The 27,209-nt window shown below is 41.7% G+C and overlaps 1 protein-coding gene across 1 annotated transcript in view; it reads right to left on the bottom strand.

The window, feature by feature from the left end:
- The window catches only part of TRPC7 (transient receptor potential cation channel subfamily C member 7), a 150,315-nt gene that overhangs the window by 84,480 nt on the left and 38,626 nt on the right, over nucleotides 1–27,209 (bottom strand). Inside the window, exon 3 of the mRNA XM_046000290.1 lies at nucleotides 8,611–8,793. Within this exon, the coding sequence (XP_045856246.1) occupies nucleotides 8,611–8,793 (183 nt within the window). The remainder of the gene's footprint in view (nucleotides 1–8,610; nucleotides 8,794–27,209) is intronic.

Below are 27,209 nucleotides of genomic sequence, written 5' to 3'. Positions count from 1 at the left end.
AATTGTGTAGATTGTTTTCTTAATCCTCAGATCTATTTCCTGCTTGTTCAAAATGATTTGATGTTGATCTAGCTGTGTTCGAGGGATGAGGCAAGGTCAGGGTCCCGCTATTAGTCTGCCATCTTAACTCCTCCCTCAATCCTGGTTAGTCTTAAGCATAGGTCTACTTCTAAGGCGAACATGGCAAAGAGTTTCCTTTAGCTCATATTTATTATGCATATACCATATTCTAGCTGCATTATGTGTGTTAAGAAACACTGATTATTGCTTATTAGGTATTATCTGTGCTCATTATAGAGATAAGGAAACTGAGGCCCAGGAATGAAATAATTTGTCTGAAGTCACATATTTAGTAGGGGAAGGACTTAGGACTTGAACATTCACAGTCAGGCTTCTAGATGAAATATACTGCTGCCCAGTAGGTTCTCTTTTTCCTCTGAGAGTTTTCCCCCAGGTAGTTAAGTGGTCTGTACATACTTGGATTAGTCCTTCTTAAGATTTGCTGCTTGAGAAAAACAAAACATCCTTTTCCTATGCAAAACAGTCCATCTGAGCTGAGAGATTAATGGACATTGATAATTATTGTGCTGCATGGTCAGGCTAGGGCTACGAAGTGCTGAGAGGAATCCCCAAAGAAGTTGCTGATGGATGCTTTCAACACCAATGGATTCCAACAGTGTTTGGCAGCTACCGGCCATCCTGGGGCATAGTTTGGGGTAGTGCCTGACCGGCCAGACTGTGTTTGTGACAACTCTGATCTTCTTAACTCAGAGCATCTGGTAAAACGATGCCTCAGCAGGAAAACACAGTGGGAGAATGTCTGCTCAGAGCATGTGAGTGTCTGAATGGACTCTCAGATGTCCTCCAGAAAGCCCTGATGTCCCTAGGTCCCCTTTGCTCACTGTCCCTGTGCTCTGTGCAGAGAGAGGAAGTGAAACAAAACCACAGCAGAGGTCATCTTCCTTCCATCCTTCTAGTGTCCCTCCCCGTGATCACTGCATTTGGGTGAGGGGTTTCAGCCAGCTGTGCATCTATTGCTGGGTCTCACTGTGTCTTTGAATACAGATTTCAGCCAGCAGGCTCTTGGGCATCAGGGTCCCCCTTATCTGGGAGGCTGCTGCAGGCCAGCAGGCTCAGCAGCTTAATGAAAGCCACATACTTAGTGACTGGAGAATTTGAATAGGCCGGCACTCAACTGTAACACTGTATTGAGACCCAACACGTTCTGTTTTCTTCTCCTGGGAATTTTTCCAGGTAGAAAAGTGGGTCCATTTGCAGCATGGCTGTAAAATGTGCACAAGGTGGTGATTTTTGGAAGAAAGAAGCAAAGGAACTTCTGTTGGGTTTAGAGGTCCTGGCCCAGCTTTACAGAGTGGTGATGTGAGTGGAATCGTTCCCGTCCCCAGCTCACCCCACCCTACTTGGCATTATTCTCTGAGAGGAAATTATGGTGTACATTTTGTGCATTTCTGGGCCCTATGTCTTTGAAAAAATCTCGAAGTGAAATTGACAGCTTGGAATTGAGGTTCATGGAGGACATTGATTTAGTGTGTTATTATTTTTTTTTGTAGAGATTTTCTATTTTTATTAAGAACACTGACTTTCACAAAGAATTTACCATCTTCCCTCTTGGCTGGGCTGTTGGCTCTACTGTTCAGTTGTCTGTTCATCTCCCATGGGATTTTTCCCCAATTTTTTAAACTTTTTTCAGGCTGCCTTCTACCTCAGAGGGTGATTCTGCTTCCTATTTATAGAGAGCTTGAGGCTGTTAGTATGAATTCCTTCAACTTTTATCCTTTGGAAGTCATTAGTGCTATTTGCCAAATAGCTTCATTTTTCTCTCCTTTCAACATATGGCAGGGTTGTACATCCCGGGTTCCCTCATGGTATTGTGGGTGGTGTGACTAATTGTTGAACGTGAGTCGTAAGTGGAAATAATGTGTGTCACTTCTAGGTGGAAGCATTTCCTTGCTAGTGTGGGACTCTCCATCGCTGGAGTTCCCTTTGACAGGGTGGGGCCCCTGGAGAGGGTAGCTGTCCTATCAGCCTGAGTCTCTGAGTGAATTCTGTTCCAAGACGGAAATAGGATGAGCAATAAATAAGCCTCTTTCCATGAACGTCACTATAACTTTGGCTTGGCTTGTCAACGGAGCTTAATGATGCCTGTCTTTATCAATATCATGTCCCTTTTACCCAACAGTTATGCTGCATCTATACCCACCCTGTTTGCCTTCTAGCCTTTCTCCTCATATCTGCAACTGCTTCTCATTAAAGTTTTCCAGTGGCTTCCTCTTATTCTTGAAAAAAAGAATGAGAACAAAATTCTTTAGCATGCTTAATGAGCCTCTTCATGGTCTGGTCCTTGCCTGCTTCTTTACATTCATCCCACACCCCACTCTTCCCTATGCCTTCCAACTCAGCCACATTCACCTTCTTTCAGTTTCTCTTATATGCTATGTTTTCTCTTACCACAGGGCCTTTGAATTTGCTTTGAACATGTCCTCTCCTTTAGAAATGTCCTCCCCACATCTGGCTAACTTTTATTTTTTAGCTCTCAGAGCAAGTATGACTTCCTCAGAGAAGCCTTCATTGACTTCCCTGATTAGGTGACATCTGACTTTAGAAGTTATAATATCATGGTCTTCTCTTTTATAACACTTCAAATCCAACATCACAATTTATTGGTGTGGTATGTTGATTATAATCTGTCTCTCCCTTGACGACTGATATCCTGTCCTTTATTCAGCACCGTATCCCTAGTAATTAGCATGGCATGCTTTGTTGGCACTCACTGAAAGCTTGTTGAAGGTGTGAGTGAGGATACAGGTCCATATTGTCCAGTGTGGTACCCACTGCCCATGACTGGCTTTGCTATTTGAACTAATTCATTTTAAAAATTACTAAGAATTCAGTTCCATAATTACCTTAGCCACATTTCCAGTGCTGGCTAGCCATGCATAAAAAGCTAGCACCTACTGTGTTAGACAGCAGAAAATAGAACATTTGCATCATCACAGAAAATTCCCTGGGATAGTGCTGCCAGGATAAAGTCCAAGTGGCTATGTAATGAAATGCCCTCAAGGATTAGGTTCTGAGAAGCTTTTCAGACTGCTCCTTTCCCACAGTGATACGGCCATGGGAAAACACTTGACGCCCTCTAACATAGCCCCATCCATGCCACTCTCCCTCAGGTATCTGAAACTCTCAGCTTTCACCTCCCTCTGCCTAAATTGTCCTCCCTTGCTTCTCTGCTAAATTGACATCCCATCTGGCACCTCTCATCCTTCGAGCCCTGTCTCAAGCATTTCTGGGCATCTGGGAAACTTTTCCTGGGGTCCCACGGGCTGAGCTGGTCAGTGCTTCCTCTGGCCTCCATGCTGCCCCTTCCTGTTTCTGTTTGTCCTGCTTAGACAAGATTGTAATGGTTGTTCACACTTCTCTCTCCTTTGTTATCTTGTTTTCTCTTCTTTGCTAGATGAACCCCTCAGGGGTGAGGCCCGGGTCTTGATCTCCTCCTCAGTCTCCCCCGTGCTCAGCATAGAGTTGGTGGTGTGGTGGACACAGTGAATGTTTATTAAATGATGCCTAATTAAGTGAATGAAAATCATAGGGAATATTATTTCCTTAGTACAATGGTATGGAAAAAAGGGAACTGTCTTAGTAGGGTTAGTGAGGGTCCCCCCTTTAACTCCTTGTCCCTCTCTTTGTCCTGTCCCAGGGCTTTATTTCATGTGAGACTAGCTTTCTGAGCTAGGAATCACCTAGGAGCTTGGCAGAGCAGGAAAGTGCAGCTCTCAGAGTCTGGCAGACTCAGCAAAGTGAAACTGCTCCCATAGGAGGGTGGGGAGTCTCATCAGCTGGGAGGAAAGATGGCCAGTGCCATGCTTAGGTTCCAGAAACCAAGCCACAGGCCAGGACACCAGACAGTGGGGGCCACCTGCAAGTCTGTGACTACTGTGACCTCTACTTTGCTCAGCTAGTGAGGTGCAGAGGCTGCTGCTGGTATAGTCATAGCATCCCTGTCCTCACCTTACCTACCACCTGATGGCTCCTTGAGAACAGGACCGTCATACCCGCCTTGGGATGCTCACAGGCAGTGGCTGAAACAACATGTCAGATTGAACTACCCCCTTACTGGTGATACTGCCTGGTAATAGACATGCTGTCTACAGTGGGACCAATGTAATTTTGGACAAAATATTCATGTGTTCTCCTTTTAAAAAAAATAATATATCTTTGCTTAGTTATGTCCAAAGAACCTTCATCTCCTCTCTAGGTAGAGGTAAGTCTTCTGTTGTGCAAAATAGGACTTTCTGGGTTCCTTTGTCCCATTCTCCTGTGACATTTGAACTTGAGTGTCACATGTCTACAAAGTTCTTTCAATGAATAGGAGGTTTATAGATCCCCATCTAGGCAGACCTGGAGTCAGGAAGAAGCAAGGGATAATGCAGGGGAAAGGAAGATAATATCCCTGTGAACCTAGAGATAAAGAAGGGATCAAGAGGAGAGAGAGGGAGGGGTAAGAGTAAAAGGTTCAGATGTATGTTTTTAGTTAATCAAGTTGAAGAGAGCACCAACGATTGAGTCTGGATCTCTGTGACCAGCTGCTCAGCAATGACCACATGCTAGACACTGGGTTCCTTTTATGGCTGCAGCCTGGGTCCCGCTGAGCCTAAATGGATTTTGAGACTGGTTGGGTCTTCCCTGTTGGTGGAGCTGGAAGTTCCCTAAGCATTTATTTAGAGTTGATATGCAGAGGGAGAAGAGTGCCTTTAAGATGATATTAGGCATGGTTCTGTGGGGCCAGAGATAGCTAGAAGTGGAGAAGACATCAAGATGTCTGCCAGTCCCATTGGCCCTGAAGAAGACCAAGACCTATATATGGCAGGCTGTGGGCCAAATTTGGAGGGATTGGTTTCTTTATCCATGAGGCCCAAGTGGAGTTACTTCTGAGATTATGTGTGACTCAGCCTGGGGAGAGAAGCCTCCTTGCTTCTTCATAAGGCAAGCTTGGCTTCCAAAGGGACCATAACCTGTTAAGTCTGGTATGGACTGAGATGGGTGACAGAAATGTGTTAAGTAACATGAACATGGGATCTAAGCCGTTGTAGTGTGCGTAGTGTACCGCTTCATTCATACCTACAGGCTGATGGGCCCAATGCTATTTGAGACACACTTACTTTATCCCATTTGATTCTTATCATAATCCTATGAAATAGGTATTATTATCCATACTTAATAAACCAAGTGAGACATGGAGAGGCTAAGTGACTTGCTCAGGTGACTCCATTAATAAGTGATTGGGCCAAGATTAACCTCGAAGGGCACCTTCTGAGCCACTTTTCCAAAATTGTCTTCCAAACACAATGATTAACATTTCATATAACACATATGTGTGGGTTTTTGGGGAGACCGAGTTACTTTCTTAAAACAGAAGTCATGGAGAAAAACCATATCCTCATAAGGCCTTTTGTCTTTTCTGGAAGGATTTTAGGCTATAATGATAATGTCCTTACCCAAGGGGAAGTTTCTAGCATTTTCTAGGGAGAAGACAAAGGACAAGCTAGGGAATATCTCTGGAAATAGAAAGACCCCCCCCACCCGGTTCCAAGGAAGGAGGACATCATTGAATGACAGCAATGATGCTTCCCTGTGGAACTCCAGAGAACTTTACAGTTTGCAGAGCTATTCATATCATCCTATTTGAAGGTTCACAGGAAATGGGAGCAGAAGCTTATATGCCCATTTTGGAATGGAAGAAAGGAAGGATGAGACTTAGAGACCTTCAGAGACTTGTCCAAAACCACGTGGCTAGTAAGTGAAAGAATCATGCTAAAAATCTGGTTTTGTGACACCTACTTCGTGATTCTTTTCTGTTTACCAGGTGGACCCTTGTGCACTGGTGGAACAGTTGTCTTGATCTCATAGAGGCTGACATTATGACTGAGCCAGCGGGAGGATCAGACATTAGTGTGGTGCCTGAAAAGAGGCAGACCTTTAGGTGAGGGACACGATCCAGGGCTCATTATCAGCCACAGGGCGGCACCCACTTCATTTAGAGCTGTGCGTTTCATAGTTCAAAGAGGCTGATTTGACATTAGAGTTTCCATGGATATATCTACATCGAAAACGAGTTTCATCAGTTTTCCATGAGAAAGAGTTGTGTGGTCAAGTAATACCTATTGTACTCTTTTTATTTTAATTAGAGTAGCAAAGCATATTAAAGCTCTGTAATGTCTTTAAACAAAGAAATCTTTTTGACTCTACTTAATTCAGGATCTCCCAATTTATTAACACAACACCATTTTTAAAGATCTTACTTAGTAGCAGCCCATGAAACTGCCAAGAACAATTAGTTTGCTTTAATGACTGAATTAGTGGTTTGATTTGATATCATGTGGGCAGAGGCTTAGGAATTTTTTATGGTTCTGTATTCTAGCCTTAAAGCTATTATTATATCAGGTGTAAAGGGAATGTATTTATAAAGAGGCTTTGATGCTAGTCATTTCATAACTCAAAGACCTAGTGTTAGATTGTGCCCATGGAAGCATGCTAAAGTCCATAAATTAAAAATGAAATCTCATTATAATATTAATGTATCTTTTTAATATTAGGTATTTTCACTATAATTCATGATAGAATAAATGTCAAGGAAAGCTCTGTGTCTGTCCGCTGTTACATATTGGTACACATGGCTTGAGAGAATTTACCCATTGGAGGTGTTTCAAATGAGCAAGGCTGACTTTTTAGGCAGGTGGTTTATCATCTTCCCACCCACAACTGCTGCGGACACTTGACATTCATGATGCTATTTCCTGAAGCCTTTATGACTCCTAACTGGCAAATACCACTAAGTAATTTCCCTCATGAAGCCTTTTTTATTGTGCCCTGAACCGTCCTGTTCATGGTGTACTTCTCTTTTTCTTCTCATTCATCACCAGGGCAGTTTTGTACTCAGTAGTTGACAACAAGGGAAACACGTAGCTCTGAGGTAGCGGCCAGACTTCTGGACTAGCTGACTGATCTACCCTCACTGATGGTGTTGCTAGAGGTTTGGATTTATGTTTCAAAAAAATGGTGACTGCTTGCATTTGATGGGTCATTGCAATTGCTCATAAATAGCCAAATGGCAAATATAAATCTGCAGATGCCAAGCATCTCCTGTTCTTCGGGTTTTCAGGGACATCTTCACTTCCACCCTGTGCTGCTTCCCTGTGCTGGGAGGCGGGGAAGGAAGGAAGGAAGCAAGCAAGCAAGCAAATGCTTGTGATTCTGGAAACTCAAGCTCATCATTACCACTGGTAATAGCTTCCACTGCAGGGTTTGTGTGAACTCCAAGGCCGTGGGTATCTTCAGCAGCTTCTGGATTAGAATGCTGTGCTTTGATGAAAAGCCTCATTGAGCTCTTGGGATTGGTGAAAAAATGAGAATTTTCCTGACCCCAGAAAATAAGGTTGTACTTGAAGCTATAGCCTTCTTTTTCTCTTTTCATAGCCCTGTGCTTTTGAATGGTAATTGAAGGCCACATTTCCTATGATTTGTCCACTTTACCTTTGGGACCCAGAGTCTTTGAACAAAGCTATGTGTCCTAGACTTTTTTTTATTATTATTAAAAGTAAGAGGGACAGGAAGATTTTTTCAAACTTGGAAGCTCTAACTAGATGATTTGCACAGATGCATGTGGTTTGTTGAAAGATGGCTCCCTCCATACAAATTAACATAAGCAAGAGAAGTGCCCAGAGGTCAGTTTGGGGGCATTGAAAATACCCCAGTATTGACCCTGTGAAATAGCTGGGAAAAAATAAAAACCCTTGAAGGCTGAGCACCCATTTTTCATATACGCAAAGCACAATGATAATGAAACACATGGATCTTTGGAGCGCTGCAGTTTTCATCAGGATGGATGACATCATCTCATGTCAGAACAGATTCTAAAGAATCCAGAGTCTATCCAGAGTGGAAGCATAATTGACTTTTGCTGCTTAGGACTTCAGTCTGACCACCCACTGTGGGCCTGAGGGCTACTGGGTGCTTGTGGCCATTAAAGACACCTTGAGGTTGACTGAGGAGGTGGGACAAGCTTACTCCTATGAAAAGTCTCCTTGAGCTTCCTACTAAGTACTTGCATAAGCCTTTGGAATGAAATTCCTCTAAGGCTCCCAGAACCCTGGCTCCCACAAAGCCTCCACACTAAACATTTCTACACAGCAAGTCCCTAGGCATATAGATCTCAATCAGTGCTATTGACAGACCAGAGTGATTCATTTTCTTGGGAAAACTGGGGAATTGGCCTCCTAGCTGATGTCAGGTCACATTGTCCCTGCCAGTCATTTGGAGGCTGAAAATCTCCTCTGTTGTTTTCCAGGCTCAAAGCCTGCTCGTGGAATTACAGTCCTGCTACCTTTCCCTTGGTGGGCTGGGGAGTGAAGGGAGGGGGTCGCTGAGAGGAGCTCTGAGCAGTCCTGCAAGGCTGGCCATTCTCTGTCTAGAGAGCCGTCAGGAGATTGGTGTTTTCACAGTCACCTTGTGGGAACGTAAAATACACCTGGGCATAAAGCTAGGCCAACAGTCCCGCAAGGCGGGAAGGCCTGGAGAGGTGGGGAAGCTTACCTTCTTGACTTCATATTTAATGGCGAGTTTGATGCGGCTCAGGCTTGGACGGTGGTGGTCAGCCCAGACTTGGAAGTTCACATCGCCATTTAAAATCGCTTCCACCTCTTCCGTGTCTCGGCATAGGTCCAGCACGCCCACCACAAAATCCTTGCATTGCATAGATAACTTCCTGTAATCATTCTGACAGAATAAAGAGAAATCAGGGGTGTGTTACATGGAGCCCCACGGAGCTGCACAGTACAGCAGCGTGAATCAGTAACTGTCCACCAAGTGTGAGCTCACGGAGAGCGCTGGAACCAGGGCTGGGCTGTGTCCAGAAGGCACAGCAGCTTAGAGGGGCCTCTCCTCTAAGCCGAGATTGGACAGGGTGGGCTCCGAGGGCTACCTGCTTTGGAGTCACTGTGGATGCACCCTAGAACTGCAGATTCCCAGGGCCCCTCACAGACTGAGTCAGAATTCCTGCCGCTGACACCCAGGATCTGTTCTTTAACCTTGTTCTCTAAGGGATTCTGATGGCTGCTGATGCCCATCCTGGCTCTTTCAAAGTAGCACTTCTTTGTGCCCAGTTCTGAGAGAGGGGTGATAAAGAAATGAACTTTGGAGGCTGGAAATAACTCTTCACTCATTTACTACCCACTTAGAGTGGTAACTGTTGTACACAGAAAGTTTACTGGAAGATATGGCTGATAGGCTAAAACTGGAAAAAAAATGCACACAGGTGTGCTTTCTTTTTCGGGGCTGGAAAATCTGCTTGTAAATTATAATTTAAAAATCAAATGTAATTTAAAACTAATGGGATCCTTTCTTACCACATATCCTTTTGTATGGCAAATCCTGGCTCCTTAAATTACTTTCCAGTTGAGTAAACATCTTTAGACCTTTGTTTTGTTTTGTTAATAAGTTGCCCCTGGGGTCCTCTGTTCTCTTCCCTAGGCACACCTTTCAGAATTATCTTTGAGAGGCTGCAGTTCCTTCCGGAGTGACATGCCAGCTTCTCTCCGCCACTGCCCCCCCGCCCCAGGCAGATTGCTTCAATTCTAGTAATGATCCAAAACGTTGGACAAAAAAATGTTTTATGTCACCCTCATACCACTACTCCCCAGAAATATTTTCCTCTAGAGGTTTCCTTGTTTGTTTCTTAGTTGAAACAAGTCTATTCAGAAAGGACATGAGAGCCAAATGTCACTTTTAATGTTAATCAGTGTCAACAGCCTTCATAATGGTAAGTAGTAGTTGGTAAATAGGAATGCAAGTTTTCTTTTCCAGAATTTGGATTCCTGAGTAAATAGGTGGGAACCCGCAAACTGTAGAAGCTTAGCTATTTTTCTGAATTAAGGATTCTTGTCTCCTTCTAGCACTGCCATGTCAAAATATCACTGTGCATTACAGAAGGAAGGTGGTAAGTGTTTGTTTGCTGGGAGGAGGATCAAGAAAATGTTTTCTGACAAGAATGGCCTTCATTTTCCTATATAATTTAAGAAGGAAAAGGAAAATTCTGGGTAGAAAGAGATGACTGCTCAGCTCGGGTAGACTGTCATGGAGAAGGATTCAGGGAGGATACTTGGAGTCTTCTAGGTTTTGGCACAGAGCTGGGTGATGAGATGAAGAGCTGTATTCTGTGCTCCTCCATCCTTAACACCTCTCCCTCCACCCTCCCTCCCTGTGTTCCTTCTCTCCCTCATTACTGAGGGCCTGTTATGTACTAGGCAATGAAAAATTGGCAATGAACAGGGCAGATGTGGTCTCTGAGTTAGTGTGGGGTAAAGGCTAGGCATCCACTCTCTGAGTTGTTAACAGTAATGCTAGGTAAAACTTGTTTAGAACGTATTCCAGCTAAGATATTCTGAGAGCCCTGATGAACCAGGGGTGGGAAACTCAAGGGACTGGCTCAGCAAAAGGGACCTGTTCAACTCTGGCAGTCCTGCTGCTGCAGCTCAGGTGTCCTGAGCATCTCTGGCCCCTACTCCATCACCTTTCTTGTCTCTGTCTTGAGAAGGAGTCTCTGAATATTGTCACCTGTTCCTGGTAAGGCAGACACTTCCCCATTAGTTAGACATGACCTCATCTCTTGGTAGAAACTCCTGCCTAGAGCTGAGTGCATGGAGAGATACAGAAAAGAAATGGAAAGGGCTTGACCTAGCCCATGGTCCAAGCTCCCCATGCTAGGAACATCAGATTGTACTGCCCTAGAGCCTCTGCACGTTTCCGCGCTTAGCACAGTTCACAACACAAGGTACCACTTTTTTTCCCCGAGGTTTTAGGTCCCCTGGGCTCTTTCAGCTAACCTGGCCATAAAAAGTTGGGGGGACCCACCAGACAGTGCAGCCAAAGCGTGTAGTTTGCTTTTGCCTTCTGCATTAGACAGGCTGGGAGACAACACCTGGTGTCTGCAGATGGCTGGAAGAGTCAGAGAAAACTTGGGCCTGCCGGGAAGACAGAGGTGGCATGGATAAGGACACCTGCAGATGGTGGGGGTGCTCATGGCCAGGCCCAGGCTTACCAGAGAGGACCACAGGCGAATGGCTCTGGGAAATTATGATGATTGTGATTTATTGGGCCAACCCTGAGCTCAGTAAGCCTTCCGGGTCACACTCTCCCAACTTTAGCTGGAGGTAGATGAGACACACACCCAGGAGTTCACAAGGACCCTTTTAAAAATAATTCCATTTTCGAGGCATCAATGGCGGAGAAGTAGCAGCCTGAGACTACATCAGGTAGCAGGAGATCAGCTCGATAGCTTATCTAAACATTGCAAACACCTACAAATCCAACGGGAGAGCGAAGAGAAGAAGAACAGCAACTCTAGAAACAGAAAATCAACCACTTTCTGAAAGGTAGGACTGGCGGAGAAGTGAATCTAAAACGACGGGAAGATAGACCGCGGGGGGAGGGGCCGGCTCCCGGCAAGCGGCAGAGGAACAGAGCACAAAATCAGGACTTTTAAAAGTCTGTTCCACTGAGGGACATTGCTCCAGGGGCTAAACCGGGGTGAAGCCCACGCGGGGCCAGCGTGGCCCCAGGCCCCGCAGGGTCACAGAAGGATCGGGGGTGTCGGAGGGTCGGAGAGCTCGCAGGTATTAGAACGGAGAAGCCGGCTGCAGAGACAGAGCCGAGGACTGAACTCTCAGCTCGGGGTTACCTTGAACCGGTCGCGGGCTGGGTGAGCTCGGAGCGCGGCTAGAGGCTGGGGATACGGGAGTGATTGGGTGCTGTCCTCTGGGGGCGCACTGAGGAGTGGGGCCCCAGGCTCTCGGCTCCTCCGGGCCGGAGACTGGGAGGCCGCCATTTTCATTCCCGTCCTCCGGAACTCTACGGAAAGCGTTCAGGGAACAGAAGCTCCCAAAAGCGAACCCGAGCCGATTACTTAGTCCGGCCGCCGGTAAGGGCGGTGCAATCCCGCCTCGGGCAAAGACACTTGAGAGTCACTACAACAGGCCCCTCCCCCAGAAGATCAACAAAATATCCAGCCAGGACGAAGTTCATCTATCAAGGAGAAAGCAGATTCAATTCCTAAGACAGCAGAGCAATTCCAGAGGAGGAGAAAGCAAAGCACGGAACTCATGGCTTTCTCCCCATGATTCTTTAGTCTTGCGGCTACTTCAATTTTTTTTTTCTTTTTTCAATTTTTTTTTCTTTTTTCAATTTTTTTTTCTTTTTTCTTTTTTCTTCTGCTAAATTTTTTAAAACTTTTACCCTTTTTTAAACGTTTTTTGACTAGTTCATCTAAATATATATATTTTTTCTTTCTTTTTTATATTTTTTTATTTGTTTTATTTTTAAAAATTTTTTTTCTTTTTTTTTCAGAAGCTGTTTTTATCCCCTTTCTCCCCCCCACAATTTGGGGTCTCTTCTGATTTGGTTACAGCGCATTTTTCCGGGGTCTTTGCCACCCTTTTAGTAGTTTATTTGCTCCTTCATATCCTCTTATCTGGACAAAATGACAAGGCGGAAAAAATCACCACAAACAAAAGAACAAGAGACAGTACCGAAGGCTAGGGACCTAATCAACACAGACATGGGTAATATGTCAGATCAAGAGTTCAGAATGACGATTCTGAACATTCTAGCCAGGCTCGAAAAAGGCATGGAAGATATTAGAGAAACCCTCTCTGGAGATATTAAAGCCCTTTCTGGAGAAATTAAAGAACTAAAATCTAACCAAGTTGAATTCAAAAAAGCTATTAATGAGGTGCAATCAAAAATGGAGGCTCTCACTGCTAGGATAAATGAGGCAGAAGAAAGAATTAGTGATATAGAAGACCAAATGACAGAGAATAAGGAAGCCGAGCAAAAGAGGGACAAACAGCTACTGGACCATGAGGGGAGAATTCGAGAGATAAGTGACACCATAAGACGAAACAACATTAGAATAATTGGGATTCCAGAAGAAGAAGAAACAGAGAGGGGAGCAGAAGGTCTATTGGAGAGAATCATTGGAGAGAATTTCCCTAATATGGCAAAGGGAACAAGCATCAAAATCCAGGAGATGCAGAGAACCCCCCTCAAAGTCAACAAGAATAGGTCCACACCCCGTCACCTAATAGTAAAATTTACAAGTCTTAGTGACAAAGAGAAAATCCTGAAAGCAGCCCAAGAAAAGAAGTCTGTAACATACAATGGTAAAAATATTAGATTGGCGGCAGACTTATCCACAGAGACCTGGCAGGCCAGAAAGAGCTGGCATGATATATTCAGAGCACTCAACGAGAAAAACATGCAGCCAAGAATACTCTATCCAGCTAGGCTATCATTGAAAATAGAAGGAGAGATCAAAAGCTTCCAGGACAAACAAAAACTGAAAGAATTGGCAAACACCAAACCAGCTCTACAGGAAATATTGAAAGGGGTCCTCTAAGCCAAGAGAGAGCCTAAAAGTAGTAGATCAGAAAGGTACAGAGACAATATATAGTAACAGTCACCTAACAGGCTAATAATGGCACTAAATTCATATCTCTCAATAGTTACCCTGAATGTTAATGGGCTAAATGCCCCAATCAAAAGACATAGGGTATCAGAATGGATAAAAAAACAAAACCCATCAGTATGTTGCCTACAAGAAACTCATTTTAGACGCGAAGACACCTCCAGATTGAAAGTGAGGGGGTGGAAAACAATTTACCATGCTAATGGGCATCAGAAGAAAGCTGGGGTGGCAATCCTTATATCAGATCAATTCGATTTTAAGCCAAAGACTATAATAAGAGATGAGGAAGGACACTATATCCTACTCAAAGGGTCTGTCCAACAAGAAGATCTAACAATTTTAAATATCTATGCCCCTAACGTGGGAGCAGCCAACTATATCAACCAATTAATAACAAAATTAAAGAAACACATCAATAATAATACAATAATAGTAGGGGACTTGAACACTCCCCTCACTGAAATGGACAGATCATCCAAGCAAAAGATCAACAAGGAAATAAAGGCCTTCAATGACACACTGGACCAGATGGACATCACAGATATATTCAGAACATTTCATCCCAAAGCAACAGAATACACATTCTTCTCTAGTGCACATGGAACCTTCTCCAGAATAGATCACATCCTGGGTCACAAATCAGGTCTCAACCGGTATCAAAAGATTAGGATTATTCCCTGCATATTTTCAGACCACAATGCTCTGAAGCTAGAACTCAATCACAAGAAGAAAGCTGGAAAGAACCCAAATACATGGAGACTAGACAGCATCCTTCTAAAGAATGAATGGGTTAACCAGGAAATTAAAGAAGAATTGAAAAAATTCATGGAAACAAATGATAATGAAAACACAACAGTTCAAAATCTGTGGGACACAGCAAAGGCAGTCCTGAGAGGAAAATATATAGCGGTACAAGCCTTTCTCAAGAAACAAGAAAGGTCTCAAGTACACAACCTAACCCTACACGTAAAGGAGCTGGAGAAAGAACAAGAAAGAAACCCTAAACCCAGCAGGAGAAGAGAAATCATAAAGATCAGAGCAGAAATCAACGAAATAGAAACCAAAAAAACAATAGAAAAAATCAATGAAATTAGGAGCTGGTTCTTTGAAAGAATCAATAAGATTGATAAACCCCTGGCCAGACTCATCAAAAAGAAAAGAGAAAGGACCCAAATCAATAAAATCATGAATGAAAGAGGAGAGATCACAACTAACACCAAAGAAATACAGACAATTATAAGAACATACTATGAGCAACTCTACACCAACAAATTGGACAATCTGGAAGAAATGGATGCATTCCTAGAGACATATAAACTACCACAACTGAACCAGGAAGAAATAGAAAACCTGAACAGGCCCATAACCAGTAAGGAGATTGAAACAGTCATCAAAAATCTCCAAACAAAGAAAAGCCCAGGCCCAGACGGCTTCCCAGGGGAATTCTACCAAACATTTAAAGAAGAACTCATTCCTATTCTCCTGAAACTGTTCCAAAAAATAGAAATGGAAGGAAAACTTCCAAACTCATTTTATGAGGCCAGCATCACCTTGATCCCAAAACCAGACAAGGATCCCACCAAAAAAGAGAACTACAGACCAATATCCTTGATGAACACAGACGCAAAAATTCTCGCCAAAATACTAGCCAATAGGATTCAACAGTACATTAAAAGGATTATTCACCACGATCAAGTGGGATTTATTCCAGGGCTGCAGGGTTGGTTCAACATCCGCAAATCAATCAATGTGATAGAACACATTAATAAAAGAAAGAACAAGAACCATATGATACTCTCAATAGATGCTGAAAAAGCATTTGACAAAGTACAGCATCCCTTCCTGATCAAAACTCTTCAAAGTGTAGGGATAGAGGGCACATACCTCAATATTATCAAAGCCATCTATGAAAAACCCACCGCAAATATCATTCTCAATGGAGAAAAACTGAAAGCTTTTCCGTTAAGGTCAGGAACACGGCAGGGATGTCCGTTATCACCACTGCTATTTAACATAGTGCTAGAAGTCCTAGCCTCAGCAATCAGACAACAAAAAGAAATTAAAGGCATCCAAATTGGTAAAGAAGAAGTCAAACTATCACTCTTCGCAGATGATATGATACTATATGTGGAAAACCCAAAAGACTCCACTCCAAAACTGCTAGAACTTGTACAGGAATTCAGTAAAGTGTCAGGATATAAAATCAATGCACAGAAATCAGTTGCATTTCTGTACACCAACAACAAGACTGAAGAAAGAGAAATGAAGGAGTCAATCCCATTTACAATTGTACCCAAAACTGTAAGATACCTAGGAATAAACCTAACCAAAGAGACTAAGAATCTATACACAGAAAATTATAAAGTACTCATGAAAGAAATTGAGGAAGACACAAAAAAATGGAAAAATGTTCCATGCTCCTGGATTGGAAGAATAAATATTGTGAAAATGTCTATGCTACCTAAAGCAATCTACACATTTAATGCAATCCCTATCAAAATACCATCCATTTTTTTCAAAGAAATGGAACAAATAATCCTCAAATTTATATGGAACCAGAAAAGACCTCGAATAGCCAAAGGAATATTGAAGAACAAAGCCAAAGTTGGTGGCATCACAATTCCGGACTTCAAGCTCTATTACAAAGCTGTCATCATCAAGACAGCATGGTACTGGCACAAAAACAGACACATAGATCAGTGGAACAGAATAGAGAGCCCAGAAATCGACCCTCAACTCTATGGTCAACTAATCTTCGACAAAGCAGGAAAGAATGTCCAATGGAAAAAAGACAGCCTCTTCAATAAATGGTGCTGGGAAAATTGGACAGCCACATGCAGAAAAATGAAATTGGACCACTTCCTTACACCACACACGAAAATAGACTCCACATGGATGAAGGACCTCAATGTGAGAAAGGAAGCCATCAAAATCCTTGAGGAGAATGCAGGCAGCAACCTCTTCGACCTCAGCCGTAGCAACATCTTCCTAGGAACAACGGCAAAGGCAAGGGAAGCAAGGGCAAAAATGAACTATTGGGATTTCATCAAGATCAAAAGCTTTTGCACAGCAAAGGAATCAGTTAACAAAACCAAAAGACAGCTGACAGAATGGGAGAAGATATTTGCAAACGACATATCCGATAAAGGGCTAGTATCCAAAATCTATAAGGAACTTAGCAAACTCAACACCCAAAGAACAAACAATCCAATCAAGAAATGGGCAGAGGACATGAACAGACATTTCTGCAAAGAAGACATCCAGATGGCCAACAGACACATGAAAAAGTGCTCCACGTCACTCGGCATCAGGGAAATACAAATCAAAACCACAATGAGATATCACCTCACACCAGTCAGAATGGCTAAAATTAATAAGTCAGGAAATGACAGATGCTGGCGAGGATGTGGAGAAAGGGGAACCCTCCTCCACTGTTGGTGGGAATGCAAGCTGGTGCAACCACTCTGGAAAACAGCATGGAGGTTCCTCAAAATGTTGAAAATAGAACTACCCTATGACCCAGCAATTGCACTACTGGGTATTTACCCTAAAGATACAAACATAGTTATCCGAAGGGGCATGTGTACCCGAATGTTTATAGCAGCAATGTCTACAATAGCCAGACTATGGAAAGAACCTAGATGTCCATCAACAGATGAATGGATCAAGAAGATGTGGTATATATACACAATGGAATACTATGCAGCCATCAAAAGAAATGAAATCTTGCCATTTGCGACGACGTGGATGGAACTAGAGCGTATCATGCTTAGTGAAATAAGTCAATCGGAGAAAGACAACTATCATATGATCTCCCTGATATGAGGACATGGAGAAGCAACATGGGGGGGTAGGGGGATAGGAGAAGAATAAATGAAACAAGATGGGATTGGGAGGGAGACAAACCATAAATGACTCTTAATCTCACAAAACAAACTGGGGGTTGCTGGGGGGAGGTGGGATTGGGAGAGGGGGAGCGGGCTATGGACATTGGGGAGGGGAGGCGAACCATAAGAGACTATGGACTCTGAAAAACAACCTGAGGGTTTTGAAGGGTCAGGGGTGGGAGGTTGGGGCAACCTGAGGGTTTTGAAGGGTCAGGGGTGGGAGGTTGGGGGAACAGGTGGTGGGTAATGGGGAGGGCACGTTTTGCATGGAGCACTGGGTGTTGTGCAAAAAGAATGAATACTGTTACGCTGAAAAAATAAATAAAATGGGAAAAAAAATAAAATAAAAATAATTCCATTTTCTGTGCGTTAAAATCTGCCAGTCCCAATGGGTGACAGATGTTCTACCTGCAGCATCTCATTTAATCCTTAGAAAAATCTCATGATGGAAGGACTGTCAGCATTTCCAACTTAAACATAAGGAAACTGAGACCCAGAGAGAGAGACAAACAGGCTGAATCCACTTTTCCTTCTCTTTGTAACTTATTTTTCTCTGGATCACTCTTAACTTCCCTGAAGATTTCAGCCCCCATCTCACTGCCACCCTCCCAACATTGCTGTTGTTATCCCTGGTGGTTTCTGGATCCAGGAAGGTGACCCTTCCATTACTCTGCCCTCTCATTTCCTTGACAGTCTTTCCCAGCGACCTCAACTCCTAACTCGGCCACTCATTCTCTTACTTGTTCCTGGGAACCGCAGCAACGTCGGGACCCCACCTTCAGCTCTTCCCACTCTGACCACCACCTTTTATATGTTGAGCTCATTCCCTCTGGGACCCCAATCCCAGCAATCCTTGGATTCTCCCAGAGCTACAGGGCTGCTTTGATTATACCTCCCTTTCACTGGTTTTCCTTCCCTCAGGGCCCGGCTCCCTCCCTGCAGTGCTTATAATCAGGGGCAATGGTTATAAATCATCCCTGTCCATATCATCAACTCTCTTCTCTTATTTCATCCTTCTTACTGGACAGAAGCCTGACCTTAGTTGAGTCTACCTCTCCACTGCCCTGTTCCTGCCTCTACAGAGTAAATGTTGCTGCACAAGACATAGCCGTGCTGATCAGGCATGCCATCAACCTACCCATCTCCAGTGGTCCTTGGTGTCTCTGGGCAGTTTAAGTTTACCCTCCCTCTCTCCTGACAAGTATTGTGTACCTTCTCCTCTCAGTCTTCTGACACATCCCCTTCCTCCTAATTTTCAAATGAGGACCTTGTCTCCCCTTTTGCTTGAAAAATAGGAATCATCAGAAAAGAAGCACCACATGCTGACATGCTCACACTTTCTGCCTTCATGCATTTGCACTCACGGACTACTCCCTCTTCCTGCTGCAGAAGAAGTGCTCCTGTTCCTATGTAAGGCCGCCTCCTCTACTTCGGTGTTGGATACCAGCCCCTTCTGCCTACTCAAGCACAGGGCTCCTGCAACCTTCCTTTCTTTCTCCTGTGTTGTCAATCTCTCCCTTTTCCTGTTGGCTCAGTATACAAACATGCTGCTATTCTCTCATCTTAAAAAAGAATTTCTCTAGACCCCACTTTTCTCTCTAGTTACAGCTACAATTTTCTCTTCCTTTTTATAGCAAAACTCCTCAATTGAGTTGTCTACACTCATTGTTTCCAGTTGCCCTCCAGGCATTCTTTCTTATTCCATTCAATAAGACTTCCACACCCACATCCACTTTCTCCCCTGAGACTGTTTTTATCAGGGTCACAAGTGACTTTTATGTTGCCAAATTCAGTGGTTGGTTCTCTAGCCTCATGCTATACGACCTATCGAGAGCTTGGATATAGATGATTACTCCCTCCTCTCTGGTACACATTTTTCACTTGGCTTCCAGCCTAACATGCTCTTCTGTGTGTTTTTCTTCCCGAATGACTACTTTTTATATTCTTTCTGGATTTATTTTCTCTTTGATATCTTAATTTTGGAATGCCCCAAAGATGTGCCCTGTCCTTTGAATTCTCCTTTTATCTATTTATACTCATTGCCTTAGTGTTCTTATATAAGAGCATTAGATACCGTCCATATGCTGACGACTCCAAAAGTTATGTTTAGCACATCCTTCTCCTGAACTTGACTCAGATATCCACTTGCCAAATTGATATCTCCACTTGAATGCCAAATTGTCATTTCATACTTAACAAAACCAGCTCTGGATCTAGTCTTCTCCACCTTAGTTTCCCCCACCCTTTCACTTGCTCAGGACCAAAAAATTAAAAAAAAAAAATCTGTCCCTGTCTGCTCTAGCATATTCTCCATATATCAGTTGGAGGGATACTTAGAAGAAGTAGTCAGATCATGGCACTGCCCTGTTCAAACCAGCCACCAGTGTCCCATCCACTCAAAGTAAAAGTGGGGTCGTTATGTCATTCTGGAAGGACATATATGTGTAGCCTCTCCATTTTCCTCCTGATTTTACTTCCTCTGGTTCTCTCCTTCCCTCGGTCTACTCCAGCCACTCTGACTTCCTTGCTGTTTTTCCTTGCTTCCTTGCTGTACATTCAGCATGGACCAGACCTTTGTACTGGCTATTTTCTTTGCTTGGAATGCCCTTTGTCCAGGCTCTAAATGAATAACTTCCACAACTCATTCAAGTCTTTGTTCACATGTCACGTTCTCAGAAGCCTTCCTTGACTATCTCTTAAAAAAATTGTAACCCATGCGAGACTCTGGACCCCGGGAAAAAAACTGAGGATTTCAGAGGGGTGAGGGGGGTGGAGGGAAGGGGTAACAGGGTGATGCGTATTAAAGAGGGCACATGTTGTGATGATCACTGGGTGTATACTCAACTAATGAATCATTGAACACTACATCAAAAACTAATGATGTACTATACAGTGGTTAACTGAACCTAATTTAAAAAATTATAACCCTTCTCCATTTGCCATCACCCTATCCTACTTTTTCCTACCTAATACTCCTTATGACTATGTGATATGATATAATATATGTTCTACCTATTTATTGTCCATGTCCTCTCCTGGAATGTAAGCTTCTCGAGGGTAGGAAACATTCATGTTTTATTAACAAAGAGAGTGTAGAACATGGTTTGGAACATGATAGATGTTCCACGAATGTTGAGTCAGTTGGAGCAGTTTACTTGTCTAAGATATCATAGCTACTAAGTGGTTGAGCCAAGATTCAAAACATGTAGATCTGGCCCAAATGCTGCTGTCTTTCCTTTCACTGTGTTGCCTCTTCCCTTCCCTTTAGCACACTGTGAAAACTAGAGGCTTAACTGGGACTGACTGTCATCTAACTTGGGGAAATAGAGGATGGACTGGTATTCGGAAATTTGAACACCTAACAGATTCTCTAGTATAGTTAGTGAGTATACAGGTTTTTAAGTCAGGAGGACCTACAGGGTATCATTCTAAGTGAGTTGCTTCTTTGTTTTGTTGACTGTTTCCTTTGCTGTGCAGAAGCTTTTGATCTTGATGAAGTCCCAAAAGTTCATTTTCGCTTTTGTTTCCTTTGCCTTTAGAGACATATATTGAAAGAAGTTGCTATGGCTGATATAGAAGAGGTTACTGCCTATGTTCTCCTCTAGAATTCTAAGTAAAATAAGTCACACAAAGACAAATAACGTATGATTTCACTCATATGTGGATTTTAAGAATCAGATGAACCCAGGTGAAGGGAAGGAAAAATAAAACAAGATAAAAACAGGGAGACAAACTGTAAGGAACTCTTAACTATAGGAAACAAACTGAGGGTGGCTGGAGGGCGGGGAGGGGGGAAGATGGGGTAACTGGGTGATGGGCATTAAGGAGGGTGCTTGATGTAATTAATGATCACTGGTGTTACATACAACTGATGAATCACTAAATTCTACCTCTGAAACTAATAATACGCTATTAGTTAACTAAATTGATTTTGAATAAAAATTGTAAAGAAAAATAAAATCAGGAGGACCTGGAGTTTGAACTTCTATTTTACTACTTGTTAGTTGTGGGAAATGGAACAAACCATATACCTCTTCTGCATCTGTTTTAAATCTGTAATAATATACACATCATATAATCATTGGAAGAATCAGTACCACTGCGATGTAAAATGCTTAGTTTAGTTAACAAACTAACATAACTAACATAAATAATAAAGTAAGTAAATACCCAAATAAATAAAAATTTATATTTAATCCTACAAATGGCAATTTAAATCTTTTTATAGTTGGCATGCAATGTTACATTAGTTTCAAGTGTAAAACATAGTGATTCAACACATCTGTGGTTAGGCAATTATTATTATTATTATCACTTTATTTTGACCATTGATTTCAAACTCTTGACCTGTTGCTCTTTGTGGTGGTTAATTGCTGGAGTGAGAACAAGACTGGCTCATGGGAAAGAAAACATAAAATACAGGAGAAACCCGTGATTTCTTTTCTGTCTCCTTCCAGATCTAATTCATATGTCAAAAATATCTCTGGATCTGAATTCACTTTTATCTCTGGTGATCATACCAATGCTGTCCTGGTTAACACCTCCAGGCACTATCCACAGGTTACCATTCTTGAACTTGATTAAGTCTATAATCTTGCCAGTTCCAAATCAACTGAATAAATTTGTTCTTCTTGATGAGACCAGGGTTGTGGATAGTGTCAGCATCAGGAATCACCAGATAGTAGATTTCTTGTGTGCCCGCAGAGATCTTTCTCATTTTGCACAACTTGCATTTGGTCTCTTCAGGAGTAATCTCATGAACAGTTATGCGATTCTTGGTGCCATAGATGAAGGTTGTCTCCAGCCTTGTCAGTGCTGGTGAATTCCATTATATCAGCAATGTGGTTTATATCCGTGTGGACCTTGCCGTCCATCTCAGTGAACTGCTATCTGCAACTCTTCTCTACGTTCTATTAGGGCATACTCAAGTCTGTCCTTAAGGAAAATAACAAGGGGGCTTATGGGCACTGGTCAGTGGACAGAGAGTAAGCATCACAGTCAGTTTGTCCAGTTTCAGCTCTTGGAAGCTACATTGTGTTACGATGCTCTTTGGGACCATGAGCTGTGGCTATGCTGGGCAGGAACCAAGAGGCCCTAGAGTTTTGCATTTTCCAGAATGTCATATTAAGGGAATCCTATATTATGTAACCTTTTGAGACTGACTTCTCTTACTCAGTATGATTCCTTTGAGATTCATCCATGTTGTTGTGTGTATCAGTAATCCATTTATTTTTCTTCCACATTCACTGCCTGTACGTGTCAGTTTGTTTATACATTCACTTAGGGAAGGACATGTGGGTGCTCCTAGTTTTTGGCAGTTATGAATAATGCTTCTACATACATTCAAATACAAATCCTTGTGTGAAGATAATTTTTAAGATTTTTAAGGTAGATATCTAGGAATGGGATTTTTGGGTATATGGTAGGTGGTAACTCGGGTAAGTGACTCAGTTTTTAGAATGGATACTATTTTACATTACCACCAATGAATTATGGGAGTTCCAGCTCATCCATATTCTTACCAGAACTTGATATGGTCAATTTATTTTCTGTGTTGCAGTATCTCATTGTAGTTTTAATTTGCATCCCCCAATGTCTAATGATGTTGAACATCTTTTTATGTGCTTATTTGCCATCTTTTATCTTTTTGGTGAAGTATCTATTCAAATCTTTTATCCATTTTTAAAATTGAGCTTATTTTCTTGTTATTGAGTTTTGTCAATTGATCAGAAAAAGCATTTGACAAAATACAGCATTCTTTCCTGATTAAAAACTCTTTGGAGTATAAGGATAGAGGGAACATTCCTCAATTTCATAAACTCCATCTATTAAAAACACATAACGAATATCTTTCTCACTGGGGAAAAACTGAGAACCTTTCCCTTAAGATCAGGAACACGACAAGGATGCCCACTCCCGCCACTGTTGTTTAACATAGTACTAGAAGTCTTAGCAACAGCCATCAGACAACAAAAATAAATAACAGGTATTCGGATTGACAAAGAAGAAGTCAAACTCTTGCTCTCTCTCTGCAGAGGACATGTTTCTTTATGTGAAAAACCCAAAAGATTCCACCCCCAAATTACTAGAACTCATACAAATGTGACAGGATACAAAATCAATGTACATAAGACAGTTGCTTTCTAATACACTAACAATGTAACTGTAGAAAGAGAAATTAGAGAATCAATTCCATTTACAATAGCACCCCAAACCATAAGATACCTTGGAATAAACCTAACCAAAGAGGTAAAGGATCTATACTTGAGAAACTACAGAACACTCATAAAAGAAATTGAAGAAGACTTAAAAAGATGGAAGAACTTTCCATGCTCATGGATCAGAAGAATAAACATTGTTAAAATGTCTATGCTGCCCAGAGCAATCTATTTTTCAATGCGATCCCAATCAAAATACCAATAGCATTTTTCAAAGTGCTGGAACAAACAATTCTAAAATTTATGTAGAACCAGAAAAGACCCCAAATCGCCAAGGAAATGTTGAAAAAAAAAAAAAAAGCTGGAGACATCACGTTGCCTGATTTTAAGCTATATACAAAGCTGTGCTCAGCAAGAAAGCATGGTACTGGCACAAAAACAGACACATAGACCAATGGAAAAAAATAGAGAGCCCAGGTATGGACCATCAATTCTATGATCAAATAATCTTCAAAAAAGCAGGAAAGAATGTCCAATGAAAAAAAGACAGTCTCTTCAATAAATGGTTCTGGGAAAATGGCACAGCTATATACAGAAGAACGAAACTGGACCGTTCCCTTACACTATACACAAAGATAAACTCAAAATGGATAAAAAACCTCAATGTGAGACAGGAATCCATCAAAATCCTAGAGGAGAACACAGGTAGTAACCTCAGCATTGTCCACAGCAACTTCTTTCAAGACATGTCTCCAAAGGCAAAGGAAACAAAGTGAAAATGAACTTTTGAGACTTCATCAATATAAAAACCTTTTGCACAGCAAAGGAAATAGTCAGTAAAACAAAGAAGCAACCCACAGAATGGGAAAAGATATTTGCAAATGACACTACAGACAAAGGGCTGATACCCAAGATCATAAAGAACTTCTCCAACTCAACACCCAAAAAACATAATCAAGTCAAAAAATGGGCAGAAGACATGCACAGACATTTTTCCAAAGAAGACATACAAATGGCTAACAGACATATGAAAAAATGTTCATTATCATTAGCCATAAGGGAAATTCAAATCAAAACCACAGTGAGATACCACCTCACATCAGTTAGAATTGCAAAAATTGACAAGGCAAGAAATAGCAAGTTTTAGAGGGGATGTGCAGAAAGGGGAAACCTCTTGCACTGTTGGTGGGAACGCAAGTTGGTGCAGCCACTTTGGAAAACAGTGTGGAGGTTCCTCAAAAATTTAAGAAAAAGAGCTACCCTATAACCCAGCAATTGCACTATTGGGTATTTACCCCAGAGATACAGAGGACCATAGGCACCCCAGTGTTCATAGCAGCAATGTCCTCAGTAACCAGACTGTGGAAAGAGCTGCAATGCCCTTCAACAGACGAATGGATAAAGAAGATGTGGTCCATATACACAATGGAATATTACTCAGTCACCAGAAAGGATGAATACCCAACTTTTGTATCAACATGGGCAGAACTAGAGGAGATTATGCTAAGTGAATTAAGCAGAGGATGTCAATTATCATATGGTTTCACTTACTTGTGGAACATAAGGAATAGCATGGAAGACATTAGGAGAAGGAAGGGAAAAAATGAAGGGGGAGAAATCGGAGGGGGAGACATACCATGAGAGACTATGGACTCCAGGAAACAAATTGAGGGTTTTAGACGGGAGTGGGTAGGGGGATGGATTAGGACTGTGATGGGTATTAAGGAAGGCACGTAATGCATGGACCACTGGGTGTTATATGCAAACAATCAGTCATGGAACACTACATCAAAAACTAATAACATACTCTGTGGTGACTAACATAATATCATAAAAAAATTCTTATATATTTTTCTAGATACAATTCTTTTCTAAGAGGGTTTGTAAATATTTCTCACAGTCTGTGACTTAAGAGTTTCATTCTCTTACTATTATCTTTCAAAGAGCAGAAGTTTTAAATTTGTTGTTATTTTTCTTTTATGACCATGCTTCTAGTGTTAAAGCTAAGGAATCTTTTTTTTTAAGGTTTTATTTATTTGAGAGAGAGAGAGAGAAAGAGAGCGAAAGTTGTGGGGAGGGGCAGAGGGAGAGGGAGAAGCAGAGCAGGGAGCCTGATGCGAGTCTCAGTCCCAGGACCCTGAGATCATGATCTGCTTGTGCCAAAGGCAGACACTTAACCAAATGAGCCATCTTAGGTGCCCCAACTAAGCAATCTTAACACAAAGTCACAAATGTGTTTTCCTCTGTCTTGCTCTAGAAGCTTTTTGTTTAGGTTTTATATTCCGGTCTGTGAACCATTTTGTGTTAACTTTTATATAAGATGTAAGGTTTAGGTCAAGATTCCTTTTACTGCACATAGTTATTCACCCATTCTAGCCTCATCTGTTGAAACACTCTATCTCCATTGAGTTGATTTTGTATGGCTGTCAAAAATCATTGATCATATTTGTGTGGGTTTATTTCTGTGCTCTCTGTTCTCTTTCCTTGAGTTTATATCTATTATTTCACTAGTATTTAGTATTTCTAATTTTTGGCTTTATGTTGTCTAAAAATGAGGTATGTTGAGTCCTCTGGGTTCTTCATTCTTTTCCAAATTGTTGTTAGCTTTTTCTCCTTCCTTTCCTTTTCATATACATGTTTAAATAAGCTTGTTCTTATCTATGAGAAGTTTTGCTGGGATTTTTCCTGGAATTGTGTTAAGTCTGTGTGAATCATTTTGGGGAAAACTGACATCTTAACTATATTGAGTCCTTTGAACTATGAACATGTTCTGTTTCTCCATTATTTAGAACTTCCTTCACTTCTTTCCTTAGTGCTTAATAGCTTTGGACATAGAGAGTCCACATTTGTTTTGTAAGACTTCTAAGTATTTTTTTAGCTATTGGAAATATTTTTTTAAAATGTTTAGTTTCTAATTGTTCATTACTGTGTGTAGAGATATGATTGATTTTTCTGTATTGACCTTAAAACCTGTGCCCTGGCTACACTTACTGGAGCTTTGTAGATCCTCTGTAGTTTTCTACAGAGACAAGCATGTTGCCTGTAAATATGGATTGTTTACTCTTGAATGAACACTTAGCTTGGTCTATTAATATGACTAGTAAAATAGTTACCTGCTTTTACATTGGGTTTAAAGATTTTTAAAGTATTATGTTTTAGAACAAAATGTTGACAGCAAAGTTTTGTTGGCTTTCAACCCCAGATTACTGGCTCAGAGGTTTTTACTTGGTTAATGTGTTGAACAGTTTTTACAGTATTCATCCATCATTTCTTTCTTGCATGCTCCTCAACATGGATATTAATGAATATTCTTTGAATTTCAACTGGTCCAGAATTTCCTCCCTTTCTTTTTGTCCACAGTTTTCACAAACTCACTTATTATTGAGATGAAACTCAGTCTGTAACACATAATACACAGAATACAAACTCAAATCATCTAACATAGTATGTTCATACTTTGAATTTTTAGTGCTGAAGCTATTGTTTTGGCAGCACCATAATTTCTACTGCACAACAACACAGATGACTTCTTTGCTTGACTTCAGTTAAAAAAATCCCAACTCTAAAACTTTTTCCAAGCTACTGAGAAACTTAAATAAGGAGAGAGAGAGAGAGAGAGAGAGAAGC

This window comes from Meles meles, chromosome 3, assembly GCF_922984935.1.
Source record: "Meles meles chromosome 3, mMelMel3.1 paternal haplotype, whole genome shotgun sequence".
NCBI lineage: Eukaryota > Metazoa > Chordata > Mammalia > Carnivora > Mustelidae > Meles > Meles meles.
This window is presented reverse-complemented; position numbering and strand designations above follow the sequence as displayed.